This window comes from Fomitopsis serialis (genome assembly GCF_022376445.1).
Source record: "Fomitopsis serialis strain Sig1Antser10 chromosome Unknown B0H18scaffold_184, whole genome shotgun sequence".
Taxonomy (NCBI): domain Eukaryota; kingdom Fungi; phylum Basidiomycota; class Agaricomycetes; order Polyporales; family Fomitopsidaceae; genus Fomitopsis; species Fomitopsis serialis.
The window spans coordinates 25,910-39,229 of record NW_025955144.1 but is presented as its reverse complement, the minus strand read 5'-3'; the positions used below and the strand labels follow the sequence as shown (position 1 = coordinate 39,229).

At 59.5% G+C, this 13,320-nt stretch overlaps 5 protein-coding genes across 5 annotated transcripts; 3 read left to right on the top strand and 2 right to left on the bottom strand.

Moving 5' to 3' along the window:
* Positions 1-66: 66 nt before the first annotated feature.
* On the top strand, positions 67-2,646 carry B0H18DRAFT_1097329 (uncharacterized protein; the record flags this gene model as incomplete). The annotated part of the gene is made up of 8 exons (XM_048032481.1): positions 67-345; positions 405-640; positions 693-1,195; positions 1,246-1,755; positions 1,793-1,923; positions 1,963-2,107; positions 2,237-2,413; positions 2,458-2,646. The coding sequence occupies exons 2-8, from the start codon at positions 421-423 to the stop codon at positions 2,644-2,646; spliced, it is 1,875 nt and encodes a 624-aa protein (XP_047886058.1). The 5' UTR covers positions 67-345; positions 405-420.
* A 709-nt stretch (positions 2,647-3,355) lies between these two features.
* On the top strand, positions 3,356-4,876 carry B0H18DRAFT_1048041 (uncharacterized protein; the record flags this gene model as incomplete). The annotated part of the gene is made up of 6 exons (XM_048030866.1): positions 3,356-3,605; positions 3,822-4,140; positions 4,164-4,300; positions 4,390-4,444; positions 4,498-4,740; positions 4,774-4,876. The coding sequence occupies exons 1-6, from the start codon at positions 3,598-3,600 to the stop codon at positions 4,873-4,875; spliced, it is 864 nt and encodes a 287-aa protein (XP_047886057.1). The 5' UTR covers positions 3,356-3,597.
* Positions 4,877-6,153: 1,277 nt separating this feature from the next.
* Positions 6,154-7,930, bottom strand: B0H18DRAFT_960259 (uncharacterized protein; the record flags this gene model as incomplete). Its single annotated transcript, XM_048042937.1, has 8 exons — positions 6,154-6,326; positions 6,489-6,741; positions 6,796-6,859; positions 6,898-7,034; positions 7,086-7,265; positions 7,330-7,396; positions 7,449-7,570; positions 7,634-7,930. The coding sequence occupies 8 exons, from the start codon at positions 7,928-7,930 to the stop codon at positions 6,154-6,156; spliced, it is 1,293 nt and encodes a 430-aa protein (XP_047886056.1).
* A 98-nt stretch (positions 7,931-8,028) lies between these two features.
* Positions 8,029-9,701, top strand: B0H18DRAFT_1048031 (uncharacterized protein; the record flags this gene model as incomplete). Its single annotated transcript, XM_048030865.1, has 3 exons — positions 8,029-8,077; positions 8,126-9,244; positions 9,305-9,701. Exons 2-3 carry the CDS (start codon positions 8,144-8,146, stop codon positions 9,698-9,700), a joined length of 1,497 nt encoding a protein of 498 aa, XP_047886055.1. The 5' UTR covers positions 8,029-8,077; positions 8,126-8,143.
* A 1,825-nt stretch (positions 9,702-11,526) lies between these two features.
* B0H18DRAFT_1126147 (uncharacterized protein) lies at positions 11,527-12,537 on the bottom strand (the record flags this gene model as incomplete). The annotated part of the gene is made up of 3 exons (XM_048035128.1): positions 11,527-11,578; positions 11,639-12,437; positions 12,486-12,537. 3 exons carry the CDS (start codon positions 12,535-12,537, stop codon positions 11,527-11,529), a joined length of 903 nt encoding a protein of 300 aa, XP_047886054.1.
* Positions 12,538-13,320: the final 783 nt, after the last annotated feature.

Here is a 13,320-nt window from a genome sequence, read left to right as displayed (position 1 = left end):
GTCACGTGTCACGTGTTTGGACGACGAGTCGACGGTGACCGTGACACTGACAGCATCTACTTACGTCTCCTCTTCCTCCTCCCCATAGCTATGCAGCGCTGTCGACGCCAGAGACTCTCGAGCGACGAGGACGACTGGACGACCAGCCACTCACGCGCAGCACGGCCCGTTTGAGCAAGTGGCGGGACTGGAGGATGACGATGACGGGCAGGGCGTGGCAGGTGGCTCTGGCGCAGGAGCCGCCTGTCTGCCCGATCCCCCCGCTGCGTCCCTACGTCACCGACGCCTCACCGTGGTGCGCCGGGCCCAGCGCGCGCGAGGGTATATATAAGGGCGGGCGCAGAGGTGAGTCGCCGCCCAACAGACTCACGACCCGCACGGCTCACGACTTATAAACGCACCAGTAACTAACGAACAACTATGGACAAGGCCTCTTCTGTACTCGCTGCCCTCAACGCCGGCAAGATCCCCTCTTCCGCGCAGCTCGCCACCTGGGTCGACGCTGCCCTCGACTCCGCCGTCCTCCGCGCAGACCCCTCCGCCGACGGCGGCTCGGAGCTCAGCCAGCAAGGCAAGGCCCTCCAGAACGGCCTCCGCGACGTTCTCGTCGCCTGGAAGCAGCTTGGAGAGAGCAAGAACGGTGGGTAGCTCGTCATTTCTCATCTACGTTTCATACTCATACTTCGTGCCAGGCGACAACCTCCTGCAAGAATCCCTCTGGCACCTCTCCGCCGCCGACCTCTCCTCCACCACCGCCAACGTCGACGTCGACACCGACCAGGCTCACCGCGACGCCCGCAACCTCGCCCGTGCCCTCCGCACGCTCGTCTCCGTCGTCGGCGAGAACATCGCCCAGGAGGGACGCAGCGTCTTCCACGACTTTGCGTCCTTCAGCCGCCTCGCCCTTGCGGACGCCGCAGAGTACGTTGCTGACGGTGCGCACAAGACTGCCGAAGGGCTGCGCGAGCTCGACAGCCAGGTCGACGCGGGCGAGCGGAACGAGGTCGGGGTGCGGAAGCGCAAGGCCGACGAGGTGGAGGAGGAAGACCAGGATGCGCGCGCAAAGTTCGAGCGCGGGATGGACAAGACGAAGGTGGTGGGGGGGAAGGCGATCGGTGCGGGCCAGGCAGCGGTTGATACCGCCGAGGACGTCGCGAACCGCACGACGACGCGTCTGGAGGATGCGTTCAACAAGGTGCGCCTTTTTCACTCCATCGTTCGGACGAAGAACTCACCTCTCCCCAGATCTGCGACCGTGCGCAAGAGGACGAGCAGTACCACTCTGCCGTCTCCACGCTCTTCGACGTCGCCCACAAGTGGATCCACCGCAGCCTCGACAGCGCGGGCGACGTCAACCGGGACACGTCCCTCGAGGCGTTTATCAACGACCCGACGCCAGAGCAGCACCTCCTCCAGGGCATCCGCGGGCTGCGCGCAGTGCTCGAGCGGCTCGCGGGCGGGAAGAGCCTCGACGGCCTCTTCGGCGCGGTCCGCGTGTGCGGCGTCGACGTGCAGCAGGACGAGAGCATCCGCTCGTGGTGCGACTCCGCGCTCGAGCACGCGCGCAAGTGCGTCGATGAGCAGGGTACGTGCGGAGCGAGGAGGCGAAGGAGCGGGGCGAGGCGCTGCGGAGGAGGGGCGCGAGCTCGCGGACAAGGACTCGAGAGGGACGGAAGTGGAAGGAGACGTGGGGGAGTCCGGCGCGAGGCGGCGGAGTTTGAGCAGGCGATGGAGCGGGACGAGGAGCTGCGCAAGGTCAGGACGGCTCACCGAAGCTCGGGACGACATCGAGGAAGCCTCGTCGTGCGGGCAGCGCGGGCTTGCAGACACTCATGGAGAAGGCGCCGTGGTTTGGCAGGACCTGTTCAACTTCTACCTGCCCAAGGCCGTCGGGATGCTCAAGGACATCCCGATCCGAGGTAAGTCTGCTGCGGAAGCTTAGAAACCCTCACTTCAATGCAGGACGGAATACAAGGACAGCGAGGTCGAGTTCGTGCTCGAGGACCTCGACATATCAAGCTTCGGCCTGCTGCCCGGGCACGCGTACATCCGGAACATCACGGACATCGACATCCAGGCGCCGTCGAGCGGGCAGACGAACACCGCGGTCGGGTCGCTCACGCGGATTACATCCAGGCGCTGCACTCGGCTGCGGAGGTGAGCTTCTACTACAAGGACAAGACCGCGCGGTCGGGCCGCGAGTTCACGGCATGCTCGCGTTCACGCTCCGCCGCAGGGCATCGACCTGGACGTCGTCGTGCGGAGCATCCCGAACTCGCGAGGGCCTGAAGGAGCGCGCGCGGCGCGGCGGTTCCTCGAGTGCAGCGGGTGGAGCGCGGTGAGCGAGGACGTGGAGGTGCGCGTCACGGAGAGCAACCACTCGGTGCTCGTGAGCGTGTTCCGGCCGGTGATGGTAGGGCGGTTCCGGGACGCGCTGCGGTGGTGCTCGAGCAGCAGGTGCGCGCGGCGATCGAGGCCGCGGACGCGCTCCTCTGGGATGTGGGCAAGCGCGCGGACGTGTTCGGGGATGCGGGCTCGGGCGGGGGCTGCGCTCGTTGCCGGGTTCTGGAGCGAGCTTGGCACCTGCGGAAGACCGGCGAGGGTGGGGGTGCTGGGCGGTGGCGCGCGACGGGACCGGCGTGGTGAAGCGGGACGGGAGGCGCAGTTCGCGATGGGGCGGACCGCAGGTGTTGGGGGCGAGAAGCGGGCCCGAAGGGACGCTGAGGAGTCGGTCGCGGAGCGGTATGATCTCGAGGGGAAGGAGGCGGCGCGGAGACGGGCGGCAGCTGAAGGTGTGCGGAGCAGGCGAAGGAGGGCGTGAAGGAGGGCGTGAGGAAGGTGCGTGGGTTTGGGAAGCAGTTGAGAGGAAGACGGAGGAGGAGCGCGGGAGGACGGGTGGCAGAGCTCGGCGTTTGACGTGTCTGCGTGAGCGGCGGTCTGAGGCTGCGTGCGCGGTGCGAAAGGATGTTGTATTTGTATGGATCATTTGTGTTTGCGTGTAGCGTAACATACATGTAGCTTTACGCCGTCGCTATTCTGATCGCAACTCATTTTACCGGATTTGGATCGCGTGGTGTCTGCATTCACGGCTTTGCTCACGTTTGGGTACTTACCGCTGCTGCATTGTAGCTCGACTGCTTGCGCGTAAGTCCTGGGACGTGATTCGTCGTTTCGATCCGGGTGGCTGAGGCACTACTGTCATTACTACCACGCAACTACCTAGATCCTACGTATACAACCACGACGACCGCTGGTTGGGTTGTCGCTGCACACGTCAGTTGTAGCTGCTCTTTGCTACCGCGTGTCTGTGCTATCGCCTGCAGCTCATTCTTGACGACAGGATGCAATCTCACCGTGACGCATCGGACGGTTGAACGAAGACGTGTGGTCCATCATCCTATCGTTCGTCCAGCTGGACGACGCTCGCAGTCTTTCCCTCACGTCTCGAGCTATCCACCCCATCGCCAGGTGTATCGTCCTGTCGCGTGCTGAGACGTCTCGGCCGGGTCATTTCACGAAGATCTGTACCTTCATGCTAGGCGATTCTCGCTCTCGTGCCTCCTGGTTGCGTGAACTCGACGTAAGTATTACGCCCTGATGGACCCGTCACCCTTACGCGTCACGTCCAAGCCACTGTGCGAACTGCTGGCAGATCTCCTTGGTGCGGCACGAACCTCCGCGTACTGCACCTCACCTCCGTAGATGCTTTGCTCGAGTGGAACCACGCATCGGCGACGCTCTCATATCGTTAGAGGCCTAAAGCATATTAACTTCCATATCATCTCATCTGGTACCCTCCACGTCGCCGAACAGATGAGGAGCCGACCAACAACTGTGGCGCTCTCGTTTGTCCCAGGAATCTCGCTCCTTGACAACCTCGTCACTCTGAGCCATCTCGACTTACTCCGCGACGTGCACACGGTGAAGCTATATAGCTTGCCAGAGCCGTCCCGGCACCGGGATTTGGCTGTCGAGCACTTTGCGCTCGGGCAGCTGGACAGCTGCCTGCTGTGCGTGAGGCCCGCCTGTGCGAGCCATTGCCATGTTCCATACTTCCCCAACATGCAGACACTGTGTGCGAGCAACGAGCTCAGCCAACTCACACCGCAAAAATGGATGTGGCCAGCATCTGTGCCTCTCGTGGACGTTTCCATCGATTCGAGGACCTGGTCCATTTTACGAGAGCGCCAATTCGTCGACTCTACCTGTATGAGTACAGTTCACCTGATCATACCCTTGATCAACTCGCCAGCACCTTGCAATCTGCAAGACCCATTTGTCTATCATTCGCTTCTACGAGGTGGGCCGCATGGAAAACGACCCCCTCCGCAACTGGGCTGGTGTGTCCAGACGATCCTTTGCTCTCAGGGCACCTGCGGTACCTCGAAGCTACATTGATTGCACATATGTACACGGTGACAACAGCCTATCACCGTGGATGGCAGTGCGTCCGAGTGAACCGTCTCACCTGCTCACACTGATGGTTTCCCCTGTTAGGAATGGTTCCTCCCAGTCATTGCCCAGTCCAACGGCGACTCCAGCCTCCTATGTATGCGACTCAACTTCAGAGTCATGGTCAACCGCCTAACACATGCCCGTGTGCCATCCCTATCGCACTCGACCCTACAAGACGCTGCTCAACGAGTGGCGCGACATGTGCCTTCGGTCAAGTTCATATGTATTGCCATGGAGCCCGACTACCCTGAGGATCAGCACCTCGAGGTACGCACTTGGTGGCGCGTGCATATGGATGCAGGCCAATAACGTGTAGAGAGTATAACAAACGAGGCTGGCGAGCGGCTGGAGCATTACATGCGCTCTGCGGACTTCGAGCGGAAGTTATCATTGGACGGATTCAGTCTCACTGGTGCTTAGGGTACACGTCTCTAAAATTGGCCATCTCACGGCCTTCGAGCCAGTGTGTATACGCATAATCACTAGATGCATGATGCTCTCGCTATTCTGAACACACCAATAATGGCGGACGACACGCTCGCCGCCGAATTTATGCTACGCACCACGCTGATTGACCATCACGAAGCTTTCTCAGTTTCTGCCCCGATGGACTATCGCTCTTCCGAGCTTCTACGATCTCGCCGTCCTCCATGTCCTCCGACGCGCCGGACACACGCTCATGGTCGATCCGCACATAAAAGCGGGTGGCCTACGGGGGGAAACGCACGATCAATTAGCACAGGCGCAAGGAAAAGAAGATACCTGACGCATATGCATCCGGACGCAAGCAATGCGCCCAGAACTGCCTCCAGAATTCGGCAACGTCCGCCCTCTTCACCAGCTCGTCCTTCACTCGCCTCGTCATCTTATGTACTCCGACCCTCGTGCTTCATGTCACTACAAAGCAAAGTAGCCATGGTCCCGACATTACAGGCCTAGACGTAGAACGCAAGTACTCACAAATGGCCGAGGAACCCCATCATGTTGAACCACCGGCAGTCGAGCGGGCATTGGAAATCGTTGCCCTCTCGCCGGAGCGGGAGGCTCACCTTCAAGCTTCAAGGCTTCGGCGGCGGCAGTTGCGCCGCCTTTTTCTCCCGCTCCCACTCCCGCTTACGCCTCCGTTTCTCTTGCCTCGCGCGGTCTTTCTGGAAGTCCTTGTCAGTGAGCACAGCCCGGGGTTTGATCGTGACGGAGAGTCTCGACGGAAGGTTCAGTATCCCACTCCATTTCCGTTACAGGGCGAGTGCATGACGAATAGAGTACACGGTTGTGATACATCTTCAGCCTCAGTGTTCCGTCTTGCTCAGACGCGACAGAAATAGCAAGGGTGATAGCCATGTCGCGTCGCTCGACCATAAGACATTGTTCCGATTAAAGCGGCTCAGAGGCCGAGATACACGCACTGCGAGATTGAGCGGACGTGAGCGGGTTAGAGTCCGAGTCCGAACGGGAGCACAGACCGTTGTTGCCGCGAATGAACGCATCACCATAGCGATGTAGAGGATGCTGGCGACGTGTTCCTCGGTATGCTCAAGGCCATGTTCATGTACCCGTCCAGGCTCGTTGAAAGAACACTTGTCCGGTCGGCCAGGCTACACGACCACGGACTTGATCAAACTTTAAAAGGCATATACGACGATTGACTCACCTTCCAACACCGTTGGGCATGGAGGCGACGGCAACTTAGTGCCCGCCCTACCTGGATGGCCACGCAGCGTCTGAGAGGACCATGGCGCTATCATCGGCCTCGATCTTGTTGGTTTCCACCGATACGACGATGCCGTCGGCGGGTAGGAGGTCGGCGACGATATCCCCAGATAGGTGCCGACCCACCGCGACCAAGCATTGTTCCCACCTGTAGAGTCGAGCTAGCCACAATACAAATTCGTTCTGCGAGACATCATACTATACAGATGTTCATGCACACCGGAGCCTCACCGTCACTGATACAACGCGATGCGAAAGAGCCCGTCTCATAGTACGGACGATCACGGGCGTTAGCATGAAAGATCATCTCCGCCCCTGCGCACCGCCCCCAATTACGCAGCCCACGTACATGCACCCGTCGACAGACTGGTTATGGTGCCATCGCAGAGATATCGATGGCCCCAGTGATGTCGCGAACGCGGATTTTGTTGAATCGATCGTGTAGCAGACCAGCCATGGCGCGCGGGGTACTGTTGAGGGAACGATATCTCTGATGATCGACTTGACACAGGCTCGAAAGCGGAGGTAGGCCTCAGGAGGTGAGGTGAGAGGCATTCCATTAGCCTCCAGCAAGCGCTATAGTAGATGGTTCAGTTGCAATAGACAGGTAATAGATGGGAACGTACGTACCATGAAATGATAGTCCTCTTGCCAGTGATCGAAATTCGAGCCATCACGAACACGCGTCTTGAACCTGTCGAAGTCGCGGCGTTGGTAGAATAGCAAGCAAACCTCAACGCTAGGCCAGACATTGTCTCCTGCAAGACACTGGTCTTGAAGCTGACGTCAGGGTCAGGCTGTTGGCTGGGAAGCCCGGCGACCAGCACGATGAAGAACCCTACAAGGGATCGAGTCAAGGCCAGAGCAATCTAGCACACATCGTCAGTGATGCGAATACATATGAAGGTAGGTAGACCCACCTTGCGTGTCTGGTAGAGAAACTCCTCGCGTGACTGGGTCACCAAGCACATGAAGATGTCCGAGTTGTTGGGCTCGTATTCCGGCTCACCTTCGTGGCCGATGTCGAGCGTGATTGACGCATAGTTGAGGCGAAACTGGACATCGGAGTTGGTGATCACTCTCTTTGCAGATACAACCGGCTTGACAGATACGAGGGATCGGTACACATGAATAGAGCGAACCGCATGCGGTCTGCAATTGAACCGAGAAGTCCTCGTCGAAGGTCGGTGCAATGGCCACGACCTCGTTGGCCTGGACGAAGAGGTCTGCTCTGCCACAGAAGGCTCAGCACAAGAAGCGCGATCATACAAACCCATACTCACCTCATGCAGCGCAAGAACGCTACCCAACGCCCATAAACTCCCCCTTCTAGCTCCCACTGCCACGCCTGTTCCAGCACGTCCAGTAGGAGCCGGTATGAATCCGAATTCATCCCGATCATATGCTACCCAAGAGGTCACGATCAAAGACATATCCATACACAAACGCGAGCCGAATGGGATCATACCTTTGTAACGAATCCACGTCGGCCTTTATCTACCCACTCCTTCCACAAGTGCCAGATGTCGTTGAAATACCCGTGCAGCGCATCGATGGGTTCGGTCGTTCCACCGTTCTCCTTCATCCGAGCCCAGAACTGTAATGGTATATCGTACGCATCGAGAGAAGTGTCGCTTGTTGCAGGCCATGACGTGTTCGTGGAACTCGGAGGCGTGCCGGGCGCTGTGCCAGAGTCCGAGTCCGAGGAGGGAGGCGTAGCATGTTCTGAGTACGCAGTGGTATCGGATGAGAGGTGTTCAGACATCGGTGGCTGCGTGCGCCGTGGATGGTGGTCAACAGCGGCACGCGCATGTGATCTCGTTCCCGGTGGGCAGTGGCTCGAGCTCTCGGCCACACAGATCCGACGCTACAACCACGACAGCCAGCTTGTCCCTGTACTCGTTGTTCATAGGTGCGCTTTGCCGTCTCGTCTTGAGACTGTACCAATCACTGCTCTTAGCTCGTTCTTGACAACGGAATGCAAACTCACTGTGATGCACCTCGGTTGGACGAGGACGTGTGGTTCATGATCGTGTCTCTCGTCTCTCCCAACACAGCGCGGAATCTTTCGCTCGTCTCCCGACATATCCACCTCGTGGCTAGGCGTGCAGTCCTCTCGCGCGCGGAGCCATCTCAACCAGGTCAATTGGTGAAGATATGCTCGTACATGCTCGACAACCCTTGTCATCGCGCCTGCTGGCTGCGTGAACTGCGCATACACAAGTTCGCCCTGCGGCTCCCTTATGCCGATTCCCGCGAGATGGGGCGTGCGCGTAGGTCGCTCATCGTCCAGCTGGCAAGTCTCCTTACTGCAGCGCAAGACCTCCGCGTCCTAGTCTTCCCTTTGCTGGAATTGATGCTCGAACTGGAACCACGTCTCGGCGACGCTCTCATCACATTGGAGCGCCTCCACTCCGTCGCCCTCGAAGACGTCGCGTCTTGTGCTATGGAAGTGGCGAGCAGGATGAAGAGTTATCCGTCAGAAGTTACCTTCGCGTTCGCATCAGAAATCTCAGTCCCGCAGAACTTTGTCACTTTGAGTCGTCTTCCCTTGCTCCGGAACGCGCATGCGGTGGTCCTTGACTCAGTCTGCCTCCCGGTCAAGGGTCCCCCGGGCTCCCAGCTTCAGCTCGGTGACCTCGGCCAACATCCTACTGTGCGCGAGGTCCGCCTCTACCGTTGCGGCGCGCTTCCGATACCGCACCTCTTTCCTAACATCGAGACACTCCACTTTCACGACCAACACTATTCTAGCGATTTCACTCCGCAGAGGTGGACGTGGCCGGCGTCCAAGCCTCTAGTCCATCTTACAGCTTCGCTCGATCAGCTCCAATGCTTTACAAGCGTGCCAGTCCGTCGTCTGTACCTTCACTGGCAATACGCACCCAATGTGGATGGCTTATTGAGTGCTCTCCTGTCCATTCGGCCCATTCTCTTGTCCTTTCAGCTGGACGGTCAAGAGAGCCTCTGGGCCGCTCTACTCCGAGAGATGCTTGGCCCGGCAGGGCGTCTGCGGCATCTGGAAATCACTGCTCAGTGCAGCACTACTAGAAGGGGATGTTTAATAACTCCGCTTATGGTGCGTCCGATCGTGTGTACGTACCACCGTCCAGTCCTATTGACCGTTCTTTCCTGCCAGGATTGGCTCCTGCCGGTGATTGCAAAGTCTAGCCTCGTCTGCGTGAGGCTCGGCTTCTACGATAGCGATGCTATGTCAATGTACCAACAACCAGAACAACGGCACAAATTGAAAACGAGCACACCGGCACTTAATATCGCCCAGCAGGTCGCAGCTCGTGTTCCGTCGCTCAAATACATCTGTGTCGCCATGGAGGCGCGCTCGTACGATTCGCGTCAGTACCATAGACGGGTCCTCGAGGGATGTACGTGGTGGCGGGTGCACGGCAACGCGGCGGGCCGGCGAAGCGTGCAGAATATATCAAACGAGGCGGGTGAGCGGGTGGAGGACTACATGGGCTCTGCGGACTTCGAGCGGAAGTTGTCATTGGACGGCTTCGTTCTCACCGGTTCGTAGAGTTCGTAGAGCGGAATTATTCGGGTGTCCGACGCACAACACGATTACGCAAAAACCACAATTAGCAGATGGTGTCAACCTTGCACGTTTGAGGCGCGTAAGTACGAACATAATTAGTAGTTGTATTGCCACGTAGTCTCGAGGCAGCATACTAGTAGCGGTGTACGACAGTCCTACAATATTTGTGTAGATGAGCGGCAAAGGGTTGAGGCAGAGACGCGTTTGTGGCGTGACCTGTTCCCCGACGTCGACGCGTTCACAGCTGACGCGCGGCGCGCGCAGCTTTGTTCACCACCTTTCAAGTTTCATCGAAATTTCATCGCATACCGCGCCCTCGCGGTGCGCGTGTGAATACGGCTCTATGCCTCAGAAAGCCAGTTGTATAAGTAGCGATCAGAAAAGGAATGAGTGAACGAGATCAGCAAATGAATGTGCGGGGTGTACAGGACAACAACAGCATCAAACTCCTACTCCAAGAACCGGATATCAGGAACAAAACATACAACATACAGTACGAACGCGAAACTCAACCCTACGAGCCTCGCTATGTACAGAGCAGAAAGTCCACATAGTGTGTCTTGTGTAGTACGCAGGCGGAGACGTCGAGAGAGCGTTACGAGGGGGCTATGATAGCATATCCAGGGTCCGAGTGTCCATCCGAGAGGAGAGCGCGAGCGGGAGGGTCTAGCTGAGAGCGTCAGGAAGCGGAGGGGTGCGTGGATGAGCGTGGATGTCCGCCTGCGAGGGCAAACAATGTTAATACGACATGACATCGTGCAGAGATGCAGACGAGACGAAAGGGAAAGAAAGAGGGCGGGACACAGACGAAGATGCTGCGTTATGCCCGAATCTACGGATGCTTCAGGTCTGACTGGCAGGGGCAGAAAGAGAAGACTGCGCGACGTCGACAACGATCGGCAAATGAGCAAAGGACACCGAAGGGAGGGCCTCGAGAATATATAACCACATGCGGATGTGCCGCGTCAAGAACGAAGATTGACGCGTGGCGACGGAGGATGCAGAGACACTGCCGTGAACGAACAGCCGACGATACGCAAATGAGATGTCACCAGCAGGACACTGGGTACACAAAGCACAAGTATACAAGGTGCAGTATACAAGTAAACATAGAAAGGAGTGAAAGCGACGAAGAGGCGTCGCCGCACGAGAGACGGACCATCAGGAACCGACGCGCACGTCCGACTCGTCATACGACGGTCCGCAGTGTCGGAGTAGACGCTATCGTGACGCCAGACGTCCACATGTGACAAGGGCAGTAAGCATGCGCCATGTTATCGGAAGACGAGTGGCAGTACCACGGCGGAACGGAAGGTGCGACGTGCATTGAATGCTTCAGTCACGAAGAGGCGATCTGCGAGCACGGCGCGTGGTCGAAACCCACAACGCCGCGGCTGCGCATGCCTGAAAGACGCTGCCACCACGTCACGAGAAGGATCCGGAGATGCGTGGTCGATGGAGATCGGACGGCAACGTTACGAAGGAGAGGAAGGGTGATCGACGGGCACGAACATCAAGATCCGAAGCAGAAGACGCGATCTACAGGGATGCATTGTCATGGAACGATGGACGGTGATGGCAGCGACAGCGAATGTGGAAATCACGACGCGGACACGCAGGACAGCGGGCGGCGAACGCGACACCCAGGGAAGCAGGAAAGGAACAAGCACGGGAGCACATCATGCGTAGAGAGAAGAACATGGCATCCACAGCGAAGGACAGATCACAAAGAAGGAAACGAGACGGACGGATACGCACCTGAGCGAAGTCGCGAGGATCCCGTGTGCAAGCCTGCCTGCATGCGCAGACTAGGGCCGGCGATCCTCGAGGACTGGCAGCGGATATCTCCGCACGTTCGACCTGCGACAGGGAAGCAGGGATATGAACAGAGAAGGTCAACGGACATGAAAGGGAACGCACTGGACGGTGAGATCGTATTGACCCGTGGAGTTGATGTGGTTGTCGTTTGCGATGTGGTCGAGGGTGCCGTTGTGATAAAAAGAGACGATCGGGTAGGATATAAACAACGCAAGCAGGGAGCAGGTCACCGCGACGAGCATGGCGATGTTGAAGATGCCGCGCCAGCTGAGGGTGTTCCACCAGCGACTCGACTCGCCGTAGGCGGGCTCGTAGATGTAGTCGTCGTCCTCGGGGCCCTCGTGCTTGTCGTCGAGGGCGGGGTCGTAGGCGTAGGGGATGAAGCCACGGCGGGAGCTGGAGACGGAGCCGGCGGGGTACTTGCTGTCGTAGGATAGGGAGAGGACGGAGTCGCCGGAAGATGAGGCGAGGCTGGCACGGTGCTCGCGGAGGGGCGGGGGCGAGGGGAGATCGCCGAGGTCGTCGCTGGCGAGGCGGTAGAGGATCATGGAGCCGCGGCGGGAGTCTGCGGCGAGGGCGTGGGCGTCCTCGGAGGCGACGCGCTGGATGGCGGCGAGGGTGTTGGCGCGGGACGACTTGCGCGGGCGCGGGGTGGCGGCGCCCGGGGTGAAGTTGGGGTTGAGCGGGGAGGAGACGAAGGTGGGGGTGAGGGAGAGCGCGCGGGACACGGGCGAGCCGGACGCGCTCTCGTCGGAGAGCAGGCGGGCGTGCGGGCCGGGCACGGCGGTGGGCGGCGGGGACGGGGACGACGAGCGGGAGGTGTCCGGGAGCACGAGGACGTCCTGGACGGTGTCGAGCTTGTCGACGGGCGCGGTCTCCTCGCTGCTGGGAAGCAGCGCATCTGCGGGCAATCGTCAGTGGGCACGTGAGCGACATGAACGACGCGCACCTGAGCGGCGCGAGTCGTCGCCGGTGTCGTCGGAGGACCCTGAGGAGGACATCGCGGGCGACCGCTGCGGCGACGAGCACGACGGTGAAGAGAGAGACGGGCAGCGAGCGCGGCCTCCGCCCTGCCCTTTGGCTTATCGCACGACCTGTCGGCGCGTCATGCCCGCGTTCCTCTCGGCGCTAAGCTCTTCATTAACGCGCTGCCCGATATGGTCAAGCCGCGCCCGCCTCGTTCCCCGCGCCCGCACCGGTCCCGCTCCTCGTCTCTGGCGACCTCCTCCTCGTCGCCAGCTTACCCCCCGTCGCCGGCCACCACGACGCCCACGACGGTGAGCTCTTCATCTCGTACGCTGATGACTAGGCACTGACCCCGGCCGAGCAGCTCCACGGTCTGATACCGCCCCGCTCACACGCAGGGCGCCTTACCTGCGAGGCTCGAGTTCTGCTCGCATCGTCCTCGCCTGCGGATTGGGGACGAGCCTACCGTTGTCGCTTGCAGGACCATCAGGTGTCCACAATCCCCCCTCTATTGCTGTCGTTTGCTCGACGGTGCGTGACGCGCTCTTCCTCTTCTCCAACCTCGCTCGATCGGACGTTTACCGTCCAATACTGGCGCGACCGTCCAATCAGGCAAGCCTTGATTTCCCTCGGCGTAAGTGCTCTACTTACTAGCCTTACCTTCTGCAGAGTCTGGCGGTGCACGCCCTCTGCCTCACGCGCGCGTCCGGTCTGCTGAGCCCGTGCCCAGCGGCTCCTGTCAACATTCACGCGTCGCTCCTGTCGTGGCTAGATTGATCAGCCCAGAGCGCGCGCAACGTAGGAACCGCCCGGCATGC